The following is a 15496-nucleotide window of genomic DNA, read 5'->3' on the forward strand; positions in this document are numbered from 1 at the left end:
GTGGCCTTGGCAAAGTTTAGGGTCTGTTTGGTTGGGCTGTGGCTGTGGAAAAAGTTGCTGTGGGCTGTGAGCTGTGGAAAAAGCTGCTGTAGGCTGTGTGCTGTTAAAAAGCTAAAAATCGTTTGGTGGAAACCACTAAAAGTCGTTAAAAGTTCTTCGATATATGTTTTCACAGTTGCATCCAAAAGCCACTAAAAGCAGGTCCAGGGGTGCTTTCAGTTTTGCACTACGAGAAAGTCGGCTTTTAGAAAAAGCTGCTTCCTGGATCCAGCCCTTTGGTTGGCTTTTGACTTTTAGGGGGCAAAAGCCAAAGCCAAAAGCCAAACCAAACACACCCTTAGTTAGGGTTTTCAGAATCGAATTTATGTATAGTTTTTAGTTCTTTTCCAAGCCGTTAGTTTCTTCTGAGTGGACTATCTTTATTCGCGCCTATTAATATGACTTCTTTGTTCTAAATTGGTTGCAATAGTTTAACACTAACAGTTCCAGTTTAATTGTATTGACTCTCAACGGTGTACGTTCCCCCGATGGTAAGGCTAGGATTTTGTTTCGTCACTTAAGAACTGTAAGCCTAGTGATGTTATGGGAGTATTTTTGACGGGACGACGACTAGTTCTGATGAATTTTGACTGTTCGTTTAGTTTTAATCTATACTGGTTTCTACTATTTTTATAGTGTTTTGTCTTTATAGATTAGAGCTAAAGCAGTCTAAACAGCTGGCATTAGTCCGAAGCGAGACTCGACAAAAGCGACCCCTGGCCTCTCATCTGTAGACATGTTCTCTCCCATGCATATCCCCCATTCTGTGTATTTATACTCGTCTGATCAGTCTTTTTCTCATAATATCTCTTGCCTTTTAATACCGTAACCTAACCAAGAGTCCAAGATTAGCTAGTTGACAACACAAGAAACCAACTGCATTCGATCTCGGCTTCCTTAATACCTCATCTCCGTGGACATCTCAAGAGCAATAGTGACGGGCCAAGAGAAGGGAGAGGAAGCAATGGCTGTAGCTAGCTAGCTACTGCGATAGCAAGTCACAGAAAAATCATCACCACACACAAACACACACATAAGCACAAGCAAAAAAGCATCATCCCCAGCAGGTCCCAATAAGAACTCCAACCATCACTGCCTTCATCATCCGATCTCATATATCCTTACGCCAACGACAGCTGCTAGCTGCAGCGGAGGGAGGGCGGCGGCGCACGCGCGGCACCTATGGAGGCGCGGGCAGTGTCGGCGCTGGACCTTTCGCTGCACATCAGCCTGCCGAGCAGCGCCGCCGGGTCGGCATCGCCCGCCCCGGAGCTGGGCGGCGGGGGAGGGATTGGGCGAGGTGCGCAGCCGCCGGCCGGAGCGGACCCATGGCGTCGACTGAACGGATCCACGGCGTCGACCGAGCTGTCGCTCTCGCCGCCGCTGTGGCAGCAGGACGTGGCTGCCGGGGATGTCCTTCCGTGCCGTCGGCTCCGGCCGGCAGCGCCGAATCACTACTCCTCCACCGCGGATGCAACGACGTTCGTGCCAGTGACCGTACCCCGGCTTATTTCGTTCGACGCCGCGGCGGGAGCGGAGGACGAGGCGGCGCGGGCGAGGCCAATCGAAGGCGTGCCCGTCTACAGCAGCTCGCGGGCTGCCCGTCGTCCATTTCTAGGCGCCGGTGCCGGTGAGTACCACCGCCAGGGCCACCACCCAAAGGCGGCCGGGCTATACAATCGTCCCTGTCACTCCTCGTCGCGGCCCTCGTCCCTGCGCTCGACGACGACGACGACGTCTCCCGCCGTGGCTCCCCCCGCGGAGTCCTCGTACCTCTCGCCGTCCGCGTACCACCGGATGCTGTCGAGCACCAGCAGGCTCCGCCTCCAGGGCGTGCTCGCCGACACGCTCCGGGGCTACGGCGGACACCACCACCAGCAGCAGCACTTGGACAGCCTCGCCGCGGCCCGCTATATGCCGAGGTTCCTGGCCTCCAGGCGCGGCATGCGCGCACCGCGGATGCGGTGGACCAGCAGCCTGCACGCGCGTTTCGTCCACGCCGTCGAGCTCCTCGGCGGCCACGAGCGTGAGTCGTTATTAATAACCTGCTGCTACCCTTCCATCCATCCATCGATATCCATGCTCAGCTCTAGACCCCAAAAAAAACAGTGCATTTCATGTAGATCTGCCAGAATCATTTCATGCGGGATATGATTAATCTCCCCTTCTCTCTCTCCCCGGCCGGCCTCTCTCGGCACACAAACAGGGGCGACGCCCAAGTCGGTGCTCGAGCTGATGGACGTCAAGGATCTGACGCTAGCGCATGTGAAGAGCCACTTGCAGGTTGAGTTCCGTTCCGGCCGAGCCCTTCGTTCTTTTACTCTGTCTACCGTGCGGTTCTTTAATTATTCTGTGTTCTTCGTGCATCTCCTCTTCTTCTTCCTTTGTTTGGGCGGACTCATGTACAAGGAGAGGTCAAATCTTGATGAGGGCACAGACTCCGACAGACGATGTGTTCAGTGAGTGAAGCTGCTGAATGAGAGAGAAAGTCGACAGAGATATTGTTCTGTGCAGACCCTAGCCAAGAAACTGCCATCCCTAGAGAGAGAGAGGAGAGGGGGAGCTACTAGTACTAGATTAGCATAGCTAGAGCGGCTAGAGAGAGAGAGATCATCTACTTCTGCTGCTCCTACTAGCTAGATAGTGAGGGAGATTGGATGTGTGGGTGCGTGTGTGTGCAAGAAAAGGTGCCATCATCATTGCACAATAATGCAACGTGTGTCTGGTCCTGCAAGCCGCGCCCAACCTCCAAAGCTAGCTAGCAGTGAAGTGAGCGCAACATGGGCACGCACGGACGACGAGATCATCAGAGTCAGAGAAGAGCCGGCCCACCCCATTGCGATTTCCTTTGGACAGTTCTGGCCGGCCGGGTGCTCCGTTTTGTGTGCGATTTCCCTTTCTCCCCCCGCCCCACACGATCTCCTCCCTCCCTCCCTCCCGATGCGAGCAGAAACTGTGTCCGCAGCTTTGCTTTCTTGGTCATTCTTTTTTTTCTTGCTGCTCCTTTTGCAGATGTACAGGACCGTGAAGAGCACTGACAAGCCTGCAACGACCTCATCGGGTAAACAAGACTGTCATATGTGCTCTCTCAAACCCTCTCCAAGTTTAAATGTGATTTCATTCTTGACGATTAGGCGGGCCGCCTGTGGACGGTGGCGGCGACGACGATGATCTCCCGAGTGCCCGGCGGGCTCAGTCGTCGTCGTCGTCGCCAGCTGGACGACGGGACGGCAGCAGCCCGCAGGCGTTCACCAGACACCGGTCGGCTGCCTCCTCGGAGGGCGCGGCGAGCCTCGCGGGCGGCGACGACGTCGAATGCTCCTCCTCGGCCGACGATTCCGACTGCGGCAGGGCGCGCAGTGCTTCGTCGTCAAGGTACGTGTCACGTGTCTTTTTTTAGCTCTAGCTAGCACTACTAGTAGTTTTCAGCAAGCAAAAAAGATAATCCAGCAGTAATAATAATCTGATGAGAAGATTAGCTAGCTAGCTAGCTAGCTAGCTAGAGCTAAAACGATGTTAGGCCCTACACAACAAGGGATCCTGAGCTGCTGGTATACTGTACTGTATAACATCTTGGGATTTGGCCTATCTTGTCCTCTTGTCTCGCTTCCTCCCTAGGAGAGGCTGCTGCTTTTGCTTCTTTTTTTTTCTCCTTATCACTCTGCGTCGCTGCGGCCTGCGGCTGCTATATTATGCAGGGGAGGACTTTGACCTCTCATCACAACTTTGCGTGAATCAACCTTGCTAGCTAGAAATGTGATGTCAACTTGTCAAGAACCCTGTTCTGCGTCTTGTTGCTATAGCTACTGCAGTATGTGTGCTCTCACATTGCTCCCAAGTTATACGAAAAATTGACTTGCAGCAAATACAAGTACAATGTTATGTTCTTATTCCTTATTACAATAACCTGCGTTGAGTAGAAAATAGGAGGGAAATAAAAAATGTACTGCTCCTCTCTCTCTCTCTCTCTCTCTCTCTCTCTCTCTCTCTCTCCTGATCTTAAGCTCCTGCGTGTCTTTCATGCATGTGAGCCTTTACAGTTCCAGTCGGTGATATTTGCTGTTAACTTGCCTGATAAAGTCAGGTGAATTTGTCCACAATAATAATCCGCCCCACATAAAAGCTCCTCGCCGAGACCAGGATATTTCTGGACACAAGCATATTAGTGGTCGATCGGGGTATGTATGCATGTGTGCAAAGACAGTCTTCGTCAATCGCACGGGTCGTCGCCTATTACTTGCCTTAACAAGCTCTAGGTTACTGCATTGAAAAGAATTACACTGCCATGACCAAATATAGTAATATTGAAGAACTGTTAAAAAAGATTGGGAACGTATTAGCTAGCATTCATGATTATGTATATACTAATTGTTTTCAGGAAGAGAGAGAGAGAGAGAGAGAGAGAGAGAGAGAGAGAATGATACAGATTAGAACTTTATTTGGGATGAAAATGTGCGTAGACGAGCTCAGAAACTTAGCAATGGTATTAGTGGCGTCACATCATTTGATTGTTGCACATAACTGGTGGTCAGATAGTTTGGAACTCCGATCCGCTAGTAGCTAACTGGCCATATAATTTCAGTTTAGTATTTTCTTTCATCGATAAGTAGTTTCTTTTTTTATTTCGAGGGAGCATTTTAGCATCCATTTGATAGAATATGACATTACAAATATAATATAGGAAATTATGTTTTCCAAATGAACATGCAAATAGGGGAATTTTATTTTACGAAATTTTGGTCATCGGTAGTAGGTGTTGTACTGTGTTGATGGTGAAGCATGTGGTGGTTTTTTCAGTGAAAGCAACATGTTAGGTTATTACTTCTCCATTCACAAAAAAAGTAGTATTTTGATCACTGGTTGATTGTGTGATACTTTCAAAGGTGATAAAGTAAATAGTATTTTGAAAAAAAAGACTACTAATTTCATAGACAACTTATACATACGTAATCTTTTGAATTCGAAATGTCCATTTAAAGATATATTAGCACTCAAAGTTCAAATGAATTGACTACGCATGACCCAATATATTTTTTTAGATAATGGATAAAAATTCGGCTTTCACCTCTTCCGAGGTTAAGGCCAAAGCATACACAACTAGCAGCCCCTACGACTGCTCAAAAAGGAGGGACAAACCTCCAAACCTCCAAGCCAAGAAGGACGGTAACACTCCCAAACGGCACACGTTCCACACACAATAAAAAAAGAGAGATTCAATACAATGCAATCCTATTAAAAAAACCTCTAACCATGAGAACCATAAATTTGCATGGCCACCGACTCAAGACGTCGGCAAGCATTCCTTATTAGCTCCGCTGCATCCTCACTTCTTTGAAGCTGCGCCGAGAGTCTGAGTCAGTGAGTGTCTCTGAATAGAACCTATAGATAAGTCATCCATGGGGATTTATCAAAAACTAAATCATTCCTACTTATAATCTAAATAACCCAACACATTGCTGAGACATGTAATAACAAGATGCTCAATTTTTAAGTCCACCCGCAACAACCAACTCCTAAAGATATGTCTAACAGATCTAGGAGTCACCAAACCAAAACAAATAGATAGCAAACGCCATATATTATGAGCAAAGTGGCATTCGATAAATAAATGTTGAATGATTTCGTCAGCATCACAGAAAACACATGTTTTATTACCCTGTCAGTTATGTTTTGCTAAATTGTCTTTTGTCAGCACCACTACTTTCAGCAAAAACCACTTAAAATTTTTATTCTTAAGCGGCAATTTTAGTTTCCAAAGGTGCTTATGATGAGATATATTCCCATTATTTATTAGAGACCTATACATGGATTGAACTGTAAACTTTCTAGAAGAGTTCAAACTCCATATAAAAATATCCTTTTCTGCATTCAACTGGACATGAATAAGCCGCGCCACTAGATTATGCCACAAGCTAAGATTGGAACCGACTAAGGCTCTACGGAATGAAACGTTTAAAAGTATTGTACCAAAGGTAGTAGCAACCGTGGCATTTTCTGTGCCACAATATGGTATAGTGTCGGATATTGAGCCATAAAAGATTGATTTCCTAACCATTTATCTTCCCAAAACCTAATTTATTCCCCATTTTTTAGGATGAAACTTCCTAGGTTCAGAACAGTATCCTTCACCTTCAGTAGCTCCGACCGAAAATGAGAATCCCCGGGCCTATGTGTCAACTTTGCCAAAGGGTATCTCTTTAGATACTTATTACGCAACAGCCACTGCCACATATCGTCCTCATTAATCATGTAAAAAGCCATTTGCTTAGCAAGCATTTTTGAACATCTATGCTCTAAATTCCTAACCCCCCCCTTGATCCTTCGGTTGGCATAGGACGTCCCATCTAGCAAGTCTATACTTCTTCTTATGATTCTCTCCTTGCCAGAAGAACCTAGAACAGAAATAGTCTATTCTCTTGAGAACCTCTCTAGGAATCTCAAAGAAAGATAACATAAGTATCACTAAGCTTGTAAGCACAGAGTTGCTTAAAACAAGTCGGCCCCAACGGACATAAGTTTTCCTTTCCACCCACTGAGTTTCTTATCGAATTTTGTCTCTATTATTTTCCAATCACTATTACATAACTTCAGATAATGCATTGGTATCCCTAAATATTTATATGAATATCCCCCCATTTTGCATCCGAACAGAAGCTGATATTGATCCTTCACTTTGAAAGCCTGGCCAAAACAGAATACCTCATTTTTGTGATAGTTAATATTAAGACCAGAAACTTGCTCGAAAGATAGAAGGAGTAATTTCAAATTCATGGCTTTCTCCAAATCATGCTCCAAAAACAAGAGTGTATCGTCCGCATACTAAAGAATCGACAAGCCACCATCGACTAAATTAGGCACCAATCCTTCTACTTGATCATCCACTTTCGCTCTTTTAATTAGAATACCAAGCATATATATACCACAATATTAAAAAAAATAGGAGACAAAGGATCACCTTGACGCAAACCCTTTTTTGTTTGGAAATTGGGACCATTTTGATTGTTTACTTTAATGCTGTCACACCCGGTTTTTAGAAGGTAAACCGAATGCGAACCATGTACGTGCCAGGATCAGTTATTCACGTACACAGCAGTTACATAATATGGACATCATCACACAGTGCTCAAAATAGTATTAATAAGGGAAATAGTCGATTACATCATACGTCTGAGACGTCCATATAGTCCTTACAATAAATCAAAGTGCGGAAAAGAAACGTAGATAACACGGCCTTCACAGGCAGCCGACTGGGGGTTGCCGCTAACCCACACCTAGAACTCGTCGTAATCTTGGAACTCCTGGAAGTCTCCTTCCACAGCTTCATCTTCGCCTGAGCAGTGGTTGCAATGCTGACAACCTGGGGGGGGGTTTGGTGTGTAGAGCAAGGGTGAGTACACATCAACATACTCAGCAAGTATCCTGTTTGGCTGTAGTGGACTAGCTTTATGTGGGGATAAGTCAAGCAGTTGCTTTTAGTTGGTCAGATTATTATTTACTAGTAGAAAGCCAAGTTTTAGCATTAACCCAAGTTATTAACCCGATGTACCCTTTCCAAACGGAAAGAATACCACTTACCAGCACCATAATCATAACCAGAACCATCAATCTCATAACCACCTGTACCACAATGTCTCTGATCAAGTACCACTAATCACTGGAGCTCCCTTGGCCGCTCATAACCGCGAGCACGGCTGATATATCAGTTTCATAACACTCTGCAGAGGTTGTGCACTTTACCCACAAGCCGTGATTCCCTCTTGCCTCGGGCCGATCAAACCCTTAAACACTACCAAGGTGAATAGGCAGGGTTTCACTACGTAGCCTTTACAAAGATTCCCCGGGGCTGTAGCCACCCGTTAGGTTTCCTAAATGCACCGCACTCCTCCCCAAGGGGCGAACCCAAACTTGGCAGAGCGAGCCGCATACACCGAGCCCCATTGACGGCACGACGGCTAAGTGAACTACACCCCGGATCCTCTAATTATTCAGCTAAGGGCACCCCATTCCACCCTCATGGTTGCACTGTTTTCCCGGGCGGTCATCCATAGAACAGGTCCTTACGGAGAGGCACTCGAGAAACCGCTCGAGTCCCCTTGAATACCACAAGTACAACATCATAATAAGAGAAGGGAAAACAGCGTATCATAGATAATCACATCATGTTCATTGATTAGAGTTGAGCAATAGCATCAGACTAAGTAGTAATAATCCGACCCAAATAGGTAAACAAGGACATGGATAACAAAAGCTAGTCAATCCTTAGGTATAAATGTGTAATGCGGGAGGTGAATTAAAGAATGAATAGGACATAGATAGGTCAAAGGACACTTGCCTCCACCAAACGACTGCTGCTCAGGGGCTTCTCCTGCGGGTTCCTCGGGCTCTTCGACCGGATCGTTCTCTATGCGAGCGCAAACATACATACATCCATCCACATATTTAATACAAAAGAACAGTACACCATACAAGATAACAAATAAAGTGAATATGCACCAAGTATGACATTCGATAACGCATTTGTTATGGTTAGAAAGAAACGGGAAAGGTCTCGCAGGGGGTTAAATCTTATGCACTAATGACACAATTGGTTTTTAACAAAATAATTCTGTTATATATATATATATATATACTGATGGAAACCTAATCACTTTTAGTTGATCAACATTGCACAGGGTAAACAATTAACTACGTGAATCAATAACATAACGGAATTTTAAATTAAACTTCCTATTTTCCCATAGCATGAACAGTGATTAGCCTACTTAAAATACAGTAATTATGATCACAGAAAGTAAATAAAATAAAATAAAAAAAATAAAAAAAACAGAAGGGGGGGGGCGGTTGAACCGGCCCTAGGGCGGTTGAACCGGCCCTAGGCGGGGCGCGGGCGGGGGGGGCCGGGGGCGCAGCCAAGGGGCCGAGCGGGCGGGGTGGGGCGGGCGGCCGAACCGGCCATGGGGCCGAGCGGCGAGAGGAAGGGGAGGGAGGATGGGGGAGGGAGGAGAGAGGGAGGAGGGGGGGGGGGGGCTTACCGGCGTCGGGGATCGACGGCGAGGGGCGGCCGGCGGCAGGGGGCGGCGCGGCAAGCAGGGGGCGGCGGCGGCTACCTAGGGCAGGGGGCGGGTAGGGGGTAGGGGCGGCGACTTAGGTGGGGAGGGAGAAAATGAGGGGGGAGAGGGAGAGGGTTAGGGAATAAGGGAAAGAGGGGGGGGCGGCTGGGCCTATTGGGCCCAAGGGGGGGGCGCCAGGGGGCGGCTGGGCCGGCCGGGGTCGGCCCACGGCGCGGGAAAGAGAGAAAAAGAGGAGAGAAAAAGAGAGGGAGAAAAAAGAAAGAAAAGATCTTCTCCACATTTTCGAAATCCGATCTTTCTACATAAATGCAATTGCGCTTTCAAAGCAATCAAAAGAAATGCAAGGTTCGGCATGGTGCATCAAGCAACATAAAGCATTTAGGGTTTTTATACGTACGGGAATTCCAAACCGAATCCCGCTAGAACTTTGGAAAAGGTCAAGGTTTAGCGAGGGGAAAAAGAAAAGGAAAAGGTAACGCCCGAATTTTGGCGAGTAAAGAAAAGAAAAAATTCAACTGCAAAATCCACAATATGGTATAGTGTCGGATATTGAGCCATAAAAGATTGATTTCCTAACCATTTATCTTCCCAAAACCTAATTTATTCCCCATTTTTTAGGATGAAACTTCCTAGGTTCAGAACAGTATCCTTCACCTTCAGTAGCTCCGACCGAAAATGAGAATCCCCGGGCCTATGTGTCAACTTTGCCAAAGGGTATCTCTTTAGATACTTATTACGCAACAGCCACTGCCACATATCGTCCTCATTAATCATGTAAAAAGCCATTTGCTTAGCAAGCATTTTTGAACATCTATGCTCTAAATTCCTAACCCCCCCCTTGATCCTTCGGTTGGCATAGGACGTCCCATCTAGCAAGTCTATACTTCTTCTTATGATTCTCTCCTTGCCAGAAGAACCTAGAACAGAAATAGTCTATTCTCTTGAGAACCTCTCTAGGAATCTCAAAGAAAGATAACATAAGTATCACTAAGCTTGTAAGCACAGAGTTGCTTAAAACAAGTCGGCCCCAACGGACATAAGTTTTCCTTTCCACCCACTGAGTTTCTTATCGAATTTTGTCTCTATTATTTTCCAATCACTATTACATAACTTCAGATAATGCATTGGTATCCCTAAATATTTATATGAATATCCCCCCATTTTGCATCCGAACAGAAGCTGATATTGATCCTTCACTTTGAAAGCCTGGCCAAAACAGAATACCTCATTTTTGTGATAGTTAATATTAAGACCAGAAACTTGCTCGAAAGATAGAAGGAGTAATTTCAAATTCATGGCTTTCTCCAAATCATGCTCCAAAAACAAGAGTGTATCGTCCGCATACTAAAGAATCGACAAGCCACCATCGACTAAATTAGGCACCAATCCTTCTACTTGATCATCCACTTTCGCTCTTTTAATTAGAATACCAAGCATATATATACCACAATATTAAAAAAAATAGGAGACAAAGGATCACCTTGACGCAAACCCTTTTTTGTTTGGAAATTGGGACCATTTTGATTGTTTACTTTAATGCCAACATGACCCCCCGACAAAATCGAATTAATCCATTTACTCTAAGTACTAGAAAAACCTTTCATGTGCAGAGTCTGTTAAACAAAGGTCCATTTGACTTTGTCATATGTCTTTTCAAAATCAATTTTGAAAATAACCCACTCTTTTTCCTTCTGTGAAGCTCATGTATCGTCTCATGCAACACTACCACCCCCTCTATGATATTTACCAGGGATGAAAGCTATCTAGGTCAGACTAATTATTTTTGAAGCAACAGAAGAAATCCTATTTGTAATGACATTTGTAAAGATTTTGAAACTTACATTGAGTAAACAAAAAGGTCTAAACTGTTGAATTGTTTCAGCGTCCTTACTTTTTTGGTAAAAGGATGATTGTGCCAAAATTCAAACTATATAGAGGGAGGTCGCCTCTATGAAAGTCTTGAAATAGAGAGACTAAATCATCCTTGATAATGGACCAAAACACTTGAAAACATTCCGCAAAAAAACCATCCGGCCCAAGCGCTTTGTTATGTTCCATATGGAATAGTGCTGCCCAAATTTCTTCCTCAGAAAAAGGCGAGACCAACAATGCGTTTTCAACATCCGAAACCTAAGGAATGTCATGTATTTGGGACTCATCTAGAGCAACATATGTTGCATCAGGTGGCCCAAATAAGCATTTGTAATATGAAGTTATATGCTTCATTAAAGTTGCATCCCCATGTATCACTTTATTTCCATCACGTAGTTGAAAAATCCTAGATTTCCCACTGGCAACTAGATGGAAATACTTAGTGTTGGAGTCCACATGTAATAGATCTTTAGTTTTTGCTCTTTGATACCATTTAATTTCCTTTTCTCGAAGCAGTTGGGCTAAGTTATGTTGGAGGACTTGTTTCAAATCAAAATTTTCTACTGACAAATAGGTCCCCTCTGCCTTTTTATCCAAAAATCCAGCTTCTTTAGGATTTCTTTATTTTCTTTTTTGTATGCTCCACTAAAATTTTTAGACCAACCCTTAAGATATTGACGTAAACGCCTAATTTTGGCCTGCCAACACTCTATCAGAGTGTTTCCCTCCGTAACAGCACTTATTAGTATACAACTAGAGGAAGTAGCGATGTTGTCGTATTGGGTTTGCCAATCAATTGCAAATATGTTATCTTTATATGTATGGAAACGAGATCTATATACACACAGGTATATGATGAATAAATGATGAAAAGAATAAAAAACATTGTATCATCTTCCAAATAAACATTTACTCCTATTATTCGATCTATTAGACGAATATCCTAGCTCAATCTAATTCCACAATCCTGATGATTTTTTAGTTCCCATGATGCTGGAGCTGTTAGAGATTAATTGTGCACCAACATGTTCTTTATATATTGGATAGTTCTGGCTTCAAACTCTTGTGCAAAGATGTAGTACAACACTATCTAAATTAAAAGCATGCATGTCAAAAAAAAGGGTAGCGGCAGTATATATGAGACTGATATATACAACAATACATGTGTATTTACTAGTGGCAAGATGCCTTTGCATTTAATTTATAGCATATAGTAACAGAATTTCTAACATAATTTCAAACAAACTTGTATTCAGAGATCAGTTGCTACCACCAAGTGCAGGCAGTGCAGGCACCCTTCCTTCAGTTGGCGTATCATCATCCACTACTGAGGTACCGCAGCAACGATCTTGTTGCTTCTCTTCAATTTCTTCCTCCTCTCCCGGTAGCCTACATACTAATATGATTGCGCATTTGGATCAGGATATGGAGCCAGCTTATCGATCAGTAGGCTTGCAACAGGCACCCAACCATGAAATGAGCTGCCCTCCTAGCCTGGAGTTCAGGCTAGGGCGACCGATCTGGAACGGAGCAGAACATTAGTAGCTAACACTATCTGCAACAGCTTATTCAAACTCCACTATGTAAACGGTACAGTCTACAATGTAGAACAGTGCAAAACAATGTTTTAGGTAACCATATGGGTAAATGTTGGACACGGTCTAAGCAACACTAGTTACACACATGAATGGCACATTATTAGTTCAACACTTCCACTATACAGTTTACTATATATACCTTGATTGGTCCTTGCATCATCTAGAATTTAGGAATGTGGTGAAACGAAATGTGGAATTAATGATATTAGTTTTGTGTTGGCCCCAAGATCGTCACAACATGAACTTGCTTTGGGTTTTGTTTCCTTTTTTACATTTTGGCTTTTGTTGTGGTCATATAAAACAAAGGTATATATTGTTGTTTTTTTGGTGATGGCAAGCTAGAGAAGGGAGTTCAAACAAATTATATGTATATCATGATGAGTTGGGTTGGCTAACAGATGTATCATTTGGCACGAGGAAAAGGAAAATGGAAATCTGACCTGACGAGATGATTAATTCTTTTGTTTTGTGATTCATATGAATGCGCATGCTTATTGTTGTTTTAGGTTTCTTCCATTTTGGCCCTAAAATCAGTTGAATCCTTCCTACAACAACTACTCTACCAGTTTATTAGTTGAATATTACGCCCCTTTAGAATGTAGGAATTTTTCCTGTTTCCTATGTTTTTCCTACGAAAATGAAATGATTCTTGTGAAATTCCTCTATGATTTCTTTGAAATTCGTGTATTCCAAAGGGGACCTTAAAGTGCATCACAATTGTTGTGGTGTGCTTATTATTAGTTAGTCTTATGTTCGTTGTAAATAAAATTGGCTCTAGACAACATTAGTCTGTGTAGCTACATGACCTTGGATAAGATGTCTCGATGTTTATTATAACATTATGGACACTATTAGAAATTATAATTCCATAATAAGGGAAGATAAAAAAAATTATTTACTTAATTTGTCATGTCTATTTCGGTGCATTTTTAGGTTTTCTCAAAGCAATTAGGAAGGCATATGGCGCCCATAATTCATATATTGGTGCGCATCCAAGCAAAAGATTTAGTATATTTTTTTCATATTCTGCATATGAAATCATAAAACATCGATTGTATTGTAATCGTTCCAATTTCTGTAACTTAGAACCGCAGACACTAGTGAAGAACACAAAAGGCATATTATGGTGGCATTGTGCTCAACGTTTAGCAAAATAAAACCCATTAGCCTCTCAAATGCGATGGTATATCTATATATAACACCTTCCCACATCATTTCTAACAATTCTAAGGAGAGTCACTCAAAATATATACCCTTTTGTATATATACTATATATGCAACTTGAAATATTATTGGACGGCTAAGGTACAGATAGGAAAAGAAGGTGATCCACAACGATCATATGAAGTAGTCGATGAAAACGAGTATGAGGTTGGATAAAATAAAATGTACTTTTATTAAGACAATGATATGTATTGAAAGTTAGTTGGAGCAGCGGAGGTTAACAATCTACTCTAAACCAAAGAATAAGATAACTCATTAATAACTCAAAAGTTTTTACATGCCATTTAGGATAAATCTCTACTACTCTATTAAGAAGCTAAGGAGTGCGTCCACACCTCCGTGCCCCCGCCTCTGTCTTCCGTCTGCGATGCCCTCGGCCCCGAGCCGCCAAGTCAAGCGTTGTCCTGCCCCTCTCTCACCCCGTCTCCACTCCCTTCCTCCGTCTCTGCGCTTTGCGCCCTCACCGCCTCCCCATCCGCCTCTGCTCCATGTGTCCTCGCCTCCTAGACCAGCCTACACCGCTCCACCACGACATGGTCGCCGCCTCTCCTCCCACCTCCTCATCTCCCATTCCGCCCAGCGGAACCGATGGTGACAGGGATAGGATTGGGTGCGGTGCCGCCCGATGCGTTGCTCCTCGCCCATGCTCGTGCAACCCCCAACCGCGACGGCAGATCCTCATCAACACACACCCAACAGCGCCTCCACCTCTCTGGGTTCCCCTCCACTCCTCTGCACCGCAGTGGCGATGGAGTCCCCCGACGTGTGTGGCGGTTGGCACCACCTGGTTCTCTTCCCCCTAGGTCGGCCATTTCTCCTACTCCTAAATCGGACAACGCGCCTGCACCCCCAATATCAGTCCTCGCCCCCCGCCCACCATCCTCAACAGATCTTTCGCTACCTCCAGTCCCGCGAGCCATCCTTCCTCCGAGCCATCATCGTGCTACTCATCAATTTCACAAAACCCTAGGCCTCAAGCCACCAACCAGCACTCCATACACGGCGACGCCGATGTCAGCCATCTTTGGGCGGCCCTCTGGTCGAAGAACCCTCTCAGGCAAGGCAGCTGCCTCGAAGGAACCAGCTGCCGCGGTGGAGGAACCAGCGACCACCGCAACCGAATTGGCAGGGGCATCCAATCCATCTCTTGTCATGGCGGTAGCCGCTAGAGATGCCTCGTGCAGTCCCGCGCTCGCCACCAATCTTTCCCGCTTCTCCTGTCACGTCCACAGCGTCTCCTCTTGTCTCTCCCGGCGTCGGAACTGGGCAAGGCGTTGCGGTGGTCGTCAAGCCTGGCGCTGCTCCATGTGTGTCGTGCTGGTGGTGTCCGCCGCGATGGGGCTCCCCGCCTAGGCCGTGCAGTACTACCGCCTTGTGTTCGCAGGGTCAATTTGTAGGCCATCGACAACCAAGCTCCACTTCTGGTTTGGTGTCCCCTGTAAGATCAAATGGTGCAAATTAGCACTACATAAGACTTATCCTAAATTCTCTGGATACTCAGGTTTGATTTATCTTATTTTCAGCCACCACAAACATTCCTTTCAACCATGGAGTATGTGAAGGAGGCTCCACGTGTGATGCCAGTTATAGAGGCATAGAGCCATTGGTTAGTTCCTGGGCTCTGGTGGATGAATGAATAAGAGCACAACAGCTGCAGGTAGGCTGAACTGAGGAACATGTTAGTTCTAGAAT

At 44.8% G+C, this 15496-nt stretch overlaps 1 protein-coding gene across 1 annotated transcript; it reads left to right on the forward strand.

The window, feature by feature from the left end:
* Positions 1-1016: 1016 nt before the first annotated feature.
* On the forward strand, positions 1017-12715 carry LOC100279550 (uncharacterized). The gene is made up of 6 exons (NM_001321010.1): positions 1017-2065; positions 2246-2322; positions 3052-3100; positions 3174-3414; positions 12239-12314; positions 12405-12715. The coding sequence occupies exons 1-6, from the start codon at positions 1222-1224 to the stop codon at positions 12522-12524; spliced, it is 1407 nt and encodes a 468-aa protein (NP_001307939.1). The 5' UTR covers positions 1017-1221; the 3' UTR covers positions 12525-12715.
* Positions 12716-15496: the final 2781 nt, after the last annotated feature.

This window comes from Zea mays, chromosome 4, assembly GCF_902167145.1.
Source record: "Zea mays cultivar B73 chromosome 4, Zm-B73-REFERENCE-NAM-5.0, whole genome shotgun sequence".
In the NCBI taxonomy this organism is placed as follows: Eukaryota; Viridiplantae; Streptophyta; class Magnoliopsida; order Poales; family Poaceae; genus Zea; species Zea mays.